The sequence below is a fragment of the Engraulis encrasicolus genome, unplaced genomic scaffold (genome assembly GCF_034702125.1).
Source record: "Engraulis encrasicolus isolate BLACKSEA-1 unplaced genomic scaffold, IST_EnEncr_1.0 scaffold_792_np1212, whole genome shotgun sequence".
Lineage (NCBI taxonomy): Eukaryota > Metazoa > Chordata > Actinopteri > Clupeiformes > Engraulidae > Engraulis > Engraulis encrasicolus.
This window is the reverse complement of record NW_026946129.1, coordinates 11,792-19,084: the sequence shown is the minus strand read 5'-3', so window position 1 is coordinate 19,084 and position 7,293 is coordinate 11,792. Positions and strand designations below refer to the sequence as shown.

The 7,293-nt window shown below is 40.8% G+C and overlaps 2 protein-coding genes across 2 annotated transcripts; one reads left to right on the top strand and one right to left on the bottom strand.

The window, feature by feature from the left end:
* Positions 1-194: 194 nt before the first annotated feature.
* LOC134444863 (THAP domain-containing protein 3-like) lies at positions 195-4,294 on the top strand. Its single transcript, XM_063194041.1, has 4 exons — positions 195-394; positions 719-876; positions 1,386-1,442; positions 4,031-4,294. Exons 1-4 carry the CDS (start codon positions 272-274, stop codon positions 4,056-4,058), a joined length of 366 nt encoding a protein of 121 aa, XP_063050111.1. The 5' UTR covers positions 195-271; the 3' UTR covers positions 4,059-4,294.
* Positions 4,295-5,357: 1,063 nt separating this feature from the next.
* On the bottom strand, positions 5,358-7,037 carry LOC134444861 (THAP domain-containing protein 1-like). Its single transcript, XM_063194040.1, has 4 exons — positions 6,820-7,037; positions 6,337-6,494; positions 5,796-5,852; positions 5,358-5,671 (listed from the first exon to the last, which is right to left on the bottom strand). Exons 1-4 carry the CDS (start codon positions 6,940-6,942, stop codon positions 5,563-5,565), a joined length of 447 nt encoding a protein of 148 aa, XP_063050110.1. The 5' UTR covers positions 6,943-7,037; the 3' UTR covers positions 5,358-5,562.
* Positions 7,038-7,293: the final 256 nt, after the last annotated feature.

Genomic DNA, 7,293 nt, shown 5'->3' with positions numbered 1-7,293 from the left:
ATCAGACGACCACGATCTGATATCGCCAAGTAATTAACACTCCTGGACCGATGTGAAAACGTTCGTCCAGGATTAATGTTATAGCCAACCAATCAGGGGTCATTAGAGGTGGGATCATTAGAGGTGGTACGTCATCAACAGGGCGACTAGCATTTCCAAATATTCGCCTTATTCACCCGGAACGTTCTAAAGACGGGGTACACTTCAGGGGTGCATTCGGCCGATTCGGCAACGCACCAGCTGTCATGGCGCCTCAGTGTTGTGTGCCCAAATGTGCGTCCTCAAAGAGAAAAAATCCTACCGTGGACAGACTTTCCACCGTTTCCCCAAAGAGCAGGCACTTCGCCGTGAATGGATAAATCACGTCAAGAGGGATCCTGGTCCATATTTCAAGGTAAGATGCGAAATTGTGTTCAATCATACGCATTAGCTAGCACAAATAAGCTAGCTCGCCAAACTTGTCATGACTCATGTAGCCTAATGAAGCGAATGCCTCGATGAAATAAAAAAATATGAATGTGTAATTACACAACGCTACATTCATATGATATTTCCAGATCGCTATTTCAAGATTATGCTTTTAATTGTATGGTAAGTGATCCGATGGCCACTGATTTTGTGCTACCAGAACCAGTAGCATAGGGCAGGCCTACTTGTGCTAAAATCAAGTTGTTTTGCTAACGAACTAAAATGCATACCCTGGTATTTATGGTTACAGATCAACGCTGAGACCAAGGTTTGCTCTGAGCACTTTGAGAAGCAGTGTTTTGTAAAGACCGCCCGTGGTATCACAGAGCTTATAAAGGATGCTGTGGCAACTTTGTTCGCCTGGACTTCAGAGAGGCCAAAGAGGAGAATCATCATTCGCAGACCGAGGTTACTTTGTTCAGTCAATATTCAACTGACGTGTCTACCAACCCTCATAATAATAATAATAATAATAATAATAATAATAATAACAACAGAGAATAGTTCACCATAGGAATAGCCTACATTTAAATTTAGACAAAAGACTGGAGAATTAATTTATGTGCTGTAGATATAACTTATTTGTTTGCATTGATCATGTCCTCCTGAGTCATGAGCCAAAGATTTCAAACTGTGATGTTATTACATTGCATTACATTTCACTTAGCTGACACTTTAATTTTATTCAAGCGACTTGGTTATTGTTTGTCAGGGTATTGGTTACAGTCCCTGGAGCAATGTGTCAATGAGCTGTGTTAGGTGCCTTTCTCAAGGATACTTCAGCCATGAAGATGTCAGTAGAGGTCAGGGGGATTCGAACCTGCAAATCCCAGATTTAAAGACCAACTCTCTAACCACTAGGCCACGGTTGCCCTGTGTATGTTGTGACTCTCCTGTCCTTTGTGTTTCTTTTTCAGTACGGATTCCATGGAGGTGGATGAAAACCAGCCTGATGTGAGAAGGGATGCCTTGAGGTAAGTTAATGAATTGTATTTAGTTGTGCCATAGTTTGTAATTCATTACTGCATTCAGTTTTATATCAGTTAGGAATTGACCGTTTGATTCACAACTAGTAGTGTTGTCTTGTTGTCCAGGACTGATACAGCATCACATTCATCCTGGACTGCTGTTACTTATCTTTAGCCCAGGACTGATACAGTGCCACATTCATCCTGGACTGCTGTTACTTATCTTTAGCCCAGGACTGATACAGTGCCACATTCATCCTGGACTGCTGTTACTTATCTTTAGTCCAGGACTGATACAGCATCACATTCATCCTGGACTGTTGTTACTTATCTTTAGTCCAGGACTGATACAGTGCCACATTCATCCTGGAGTGTTGTTACCCATCTTCAGTCCTGGACTGATACAGTGCCACATTCATCCTGGACTGCTGTTACTTATCTTTAGTCCTGGACTGATACAGTGCCACATTCATCCTGGAGTGTTGTTGCTTATCTTTAGTCCTGGACTGATACAGCATCACATTCATCCTGGACTAGTGCTGCATATCTGTTAAGCTGCATAGCTATTTTGCTAGCAACTACCAACGTGCCCAAGAGTTAGCTTTACAGGGCATTCCAATCTAGCTAGGATAGTAATCAAGAAGTTTGTTATATCAATTTTAAGTCCGTTTTGACCAAATACGTAGTTGCCTTTGGTGGGTAGAGTGGAGAAGTAGCAGACTGATGGCTGCCTTTTAGAGTAGTATAGCCTGATAGCGCAATTAAAGCTTATTCATCAGCAGCTAATACTACCAGTTTAGCCATCTCAATTATGACAGAAAATCTGATTAGAGCAGCCTAGTGCAGACGTGCTACTTCCACACCTTTATTTGTGCTATCAAAGTTTAAATAGAGGGGCAGAAGCTTAGTTCATCACTTTTGTCCTGGACCATGTTTCATCATCAGTCTCACTTACCACTACTTGTTAATCCAAGGCCGATACAACATTCCTTAATTTCCCTCTAAGATCGTTCAAGTTATACTCTACTCTACAGAACATTCATCCTGGAACTGTTGTTAAAGGTCCACTGTGTGAAATTTTTAGTTGCTTATTTCCAGAATTCATGCCACCCATTCACTGATGTTACCTTTTTCATGAATACTTACCACCACCATCAAATTCTAAGTATTCATTATGACTGGGAAAATGGCACTTTTCATACATGAAAAAGGGGATCTTCTCCATGGTCCGACATTTTGAAATACCAGAAATAGCCATTTTTAGCTGCAAAAATGACTATACTTGGGCCATTTTAGCCTACCTCATTACTTAGTAAACGTTCATGAAAAGATCAAATTTGGCAATAGGTAATCCAGTTTCAATGAACAGCATAGTTGCACAGTGGTCAAAAAATGCACAATACTTATCTGTTGTCCAGGACTGATACAGCATCACATTCATCCTGGACTGTTGTTACTTATCTTTAGCCCAGGACTGATACAGTGCCACATTCATCCTGGACTGATACAGCATCACATTCATCCTGGACTGATGTTACTTATCTTTAGTCCAGGACTGATACAGTGCCACATTCATCCTGGACTGCTGTTACTTATCTTTAGTCCAGGACTGATACAGTGCCACATTTATCCTGGACTGCTGTTTCTTATCTTTAGTCCAGGACTGATACAGCATCACATTCATCCTGGAGTGTTGTTACCCATCTTCAGTCCTGGACTGATACAGTGCCACATTCATCCTGGACTGCTGTTACTTATCTTTAGTCCTGGACTGATACAGTGCCACATTCATCCTGGAGTGTTGTTGCTTATCTTTAGTCCTGGACTGATACAGCATCACATTCATCCTGGACTAGTGCTGCATATCTGTTAAGCTGCATAGCTATTTTGCTAGCAACTACCAACGTGCCCAAGAGTTAGCTTTACAGGACATTCCAATCTAGCTAGGATAGTAATCAAGAAGTTTGTTATATCAATTTTAAGTCCGTTTTGACCAAATACGTAGTTGCCTTTGGTGGGTAGAGTGGAGAAGTAGCAGACTGATGGCTGCCTTTTAGAGTAGTGTAGCCTGATAGCGCAATTAAAGCTTATTCATCAGCAGCTAATACTACCAGTTTAGCCATCTCAATTATGACAGAAAATCTGATTTGAGCAGCCTAGTGCAGACGTGCTACTTCCACACCTTATTTGTGTTTGTACTGAAGTCATAGTGACTTTGGTGTTAGTTAGTTACTCTAGTCATTACCAGTGTTGGGCAAGTTACTCAAAAACAGTAATGCATTACTGATCACGTTACTGTCTTTTCAAAATAATCCCGTACACTACAATGTTAATATATTTAAAATGCATGGCATTACACTACAGTTGCATTACTTAAGTTACTTGCGCCAAGAGGACTGTAAGCCTCAATATGGATCTAACAAACATATCAGTATCAGGGTGGTACATTTCAGTATTCAAATAATTTAAATAATTAATACAATATGGTTCTAGCTGTGATTACATCACCTGACCTCTGCCACACAAAAAAATGTCATTGACCCATATGCTGTAAACAACATTTTTCTAATGTTTTGTTTTCTGATCTATTACAGGTGGAGCTTTCCCATGACCAAGAGATGAACGCTAAACTCAATAGTTTTTTTTTTTTTCTCCTCCTTCCTGCACTGTAGAAAAAAAGTCAGTCAGTAAACAAAACAAATGATTGGATTTCACAGATTTGTTTATTACAATTTCAGAGAGAAGTGATGTATGCATAATAAAATACATTATTATATAATAATATAACATTTAGTATAATAAGATGATCTATGATGCACACTTAAAGCATGAGAGATTTGTAGAAATAAACATCAATTCAATGTATGTTTCCTATTTCACTTGTGACTGAATTTTTCATAATTTCAGAATGATGGGCCTTGGACGTTTGTTAACATTGCACTCACTGCCCACATCTGGTTAACAGAGCCTACTAGTGTCATGGGTATGACGCCATCATATATGTGGAACTCTTTTATTCTCCTTATCGCACGTTCAACACGAATACGAAGTCTTGCGCTTGTTTGTGTTTCTGGTACTTCATCTGCATTGAAAGTGCCACTTGGGCCTAAAAAGGGTGGAGTCACAAGGGAGACATTTCATTTTGATAGGGTTTCTGATTAAGGAAATGCTTTGTCTGCCATGACTAAATCGCCTTCTTCAAGCATTGCCAGGATGCCGGACAATTCTGTAATCTCCTTGTCGGATATGGAGCCTGTGTACAGGTCACTAACGAATGACACCTCACCAGACGGGGCAATACCAATCAGGCCTTTTGAAAGTTGGGTTGCCCTTGTAATGGGAATAGATTTCGGAGTTAAGTACCTTCGAACTAGGCATTTGCACATATATTTCTGTACAGTCTAGAATGACTCTGGTGTCTGGGTAAGTGTTTTGAAAACAAGTAGGCATACATTCATCTACTGTGGCTTTTGAAGGCCAAATGGGGAGAGATCCTAAAATGTATAGATAGTTAGTCCAGGTGACACAGATTCTGCTCACAGTTGACTGTGACACACCAAAGCGCACCGCAAGGTCCTGCTCAGCAAAACCCTGTCTGAGGCGAAAGAGAGAGAAATAACTGGTCCATAGTTGCTAGTTTGGGGATATTAAATGCCTGTCTAATGACCTGTACCCCTGTTTGTTTAAGCCTTTGAGCCTGACTCCATCCAACTATGCTTGTGGCTGTGGGCTGTAGAGCCATATATACAGCTTTAAAGGTGGCATAGTCTGGGAATCCTGTGTAAAATGACATCTGTCTCATCACTGGAATCTTGACACACTGAACACTTTATCTTGAAAGGGACACTGTGCAGGAAATGGTCAAAAAAAGGTACTGCAACTATGCTGCACATTGAAACTGGGCTGCCTATTGCCAAATTTGATCTTTACATGAAAGTAATAAACAAATATTTTCAAATATGGTCCAAGTACAGTCATTTTTGCAGCTAAAAATTGCTATTTTTGGAAATTCAAAATGACGGACCATGGAGAAGATCCCCCTTTTAATGTATGAAAAGTGCAATTTTAGTCATAATGAATACTTAGAATTTGATGCTGGTGGTAAGTATTCATGAAAAAGTTAACATTAGTGAATGGGCAGCATGATGTGCTTGCGTGCCGCCTCAAGTTGTCCCTCTGGTGTCAGCGGTGGAACAGCATAATCATGGTATGGCTGTGGAGGAGGTACATCTGTGCTGGAGGGACAACAACACAACACTACTAGTTGTGAATCAAACGGTCAATTCCTAACTGATATAAAACTGAATGCAGTAATGAATTACAAACTATGGCACAACTAAATACAATTCATTAACTTACCTCAAGGCATCCCTTCTCACATCAGGCTGGTTTTCATCCACCTCCATGGAATCCGTACTGAAAAAGAAACACAAAGGACAGGAGAGTCACAACATACACAGGGCAACCGTGGCCTAGTGGTTAGAGAGTTGGTCTTTAAATCTGGGATTTGCAGGTTCGAATCCCCCTGACCTCTACTGACATCTTCATGGCTGAAGTATCCTTGAGAAAGGCACCTAACACAGCTCATTGACACATTGCTCCAGGGACTGTAACCAATACCCTGACAAACAATAACCAAGTCGCTTGAATAAAATTAAAGTGTCAGCTAAGTGAAATGTAATGCAATGTAATAACATCACAGTTTGAAATCTTTGGCTCATGACTCAGGAGGAAATGATCAATGCAAACAAATAAGTTATATCTCCAGCACATAAATTAATTCTCCAGTCTTTTGTCTAAATTTAAATGTAGGCTATTCCTATGGTGAACTATTCTCTATTATTATTATTATGAGGGTTGGTAGACACATGTCAGTTGAATATTGACTGAACAAAGTAACCTCGGTCTGCGAATGATGATTCTCCTCTTTGGCCTCTCTGAAGTCCAGGCGAACAAAGTTGCCACAGCATCCTTTATAAGCTCTGTGATACCACGGGCGGTCTTTACAAAACACTGCTTCTCAAAGTGCTCAGAACAAACCTTGGTCTCAGCGTTGATCTGTAACCATAAATACCAGGGTATGCATTTTAGTTCGTTAGCAAAACAACTTGATTTTAGCACAAGTAGGCCTTCCCTATGCTACTGGTTCTGGTAGCACAAAATCGGTGGCCATCGGATCGCTTACCATACAATTAAAAGCATAATCTTGAAATAGCGATCTGGAAATATCATACGAATGTAGTGTTGTGTAATTACACATTCATATTTTTTTCATTTCATCGAGGCATTCGCTTCATTAGGCTACATGAGTCATGACAAGTTTGGCGAGCTAGCTTATTTGTGCTAGCTAATGCGTATGATTGAACACAATTTCGCATCTTACCTTGAAATATGGACCAGGATCCCTCTTGACGTGATTTATCCATTCACGGCGAAGTGCCTGCTCTTTGGGGAAACGGTGGAAAGTCTGTCCACGGTAGGATTTTTTCTCTTTGAGGACGCACATTTGGGCACACAATACTGAGGCGCCATGACAGCTGGTGCGTTGCCGAATGCACCCCTGAAGTGTACCCCTCAACGTCTTTAGAACGTTCCGGGTGGCACAAAATAAGGCGAATATTTGGAAATGCTAGTCGCCCTGTTGATGACGTACCACCTCTAATGATCCCACCTCTAATCACCCCTGATTGGTTGGCTATAACATTAATCCTGGACGAACGTTTTCACATCGGTCCAGGAGTGTTAATTACTTGGCGATATCAGATCGTGCTACTGGCACACACACACACACACACACACACACACACACACACACACACACACACACACACACACAAACACACACACAGGCACACAC

Excerpts from the sequence above, each read along its gene's own strand:
- LOC134444863 (XM_063194041.1), top strand. The coding sequence starts at position 272 with ATGTGCGTCCTCAAAGAGAAAAAATCCTACCGTGGACAGACTTTCCAC. Across the intron at positions 877-1,385 it reads ATCATCATTCGCAGACCGAG|TACGGATTCCATGGAGGTGG; the intron begins GTTACTTTGTTC and ends TTTCTTTTTCAG. Across the intron at positions 1,443-4,030 it reads GTGAGAAGGGATGCCTTGAG|GTGGAGCTTTCCCATGACCA; the intron begins GTAAGTTAATGA and ends GATCTATTACAG.
- LOC134444861 (XM_063194040.1), bottom strand. The coding sequence starts at position 6,942 with ATGTGCGTCCTCAAAGAGAAAAAATCCTACCGTGGACAGACTTTCCAC. Across the intron at positions 5,853-6,336 it reads ATCATCATTCGCAGACCGAG|TACGGATTCCATGGAGGTGG; the intron begins GTTACTTTGTTC and ends TTTCTTTTTCAG. Across the intron at positions 5,672-5,795 it reads GTGAGAAGGGATGCCTTGAG|CACAGATGTACCTCCTCCAC; the intron begins GTAAGTTAATGA and ends TTGTCCCTCCAG.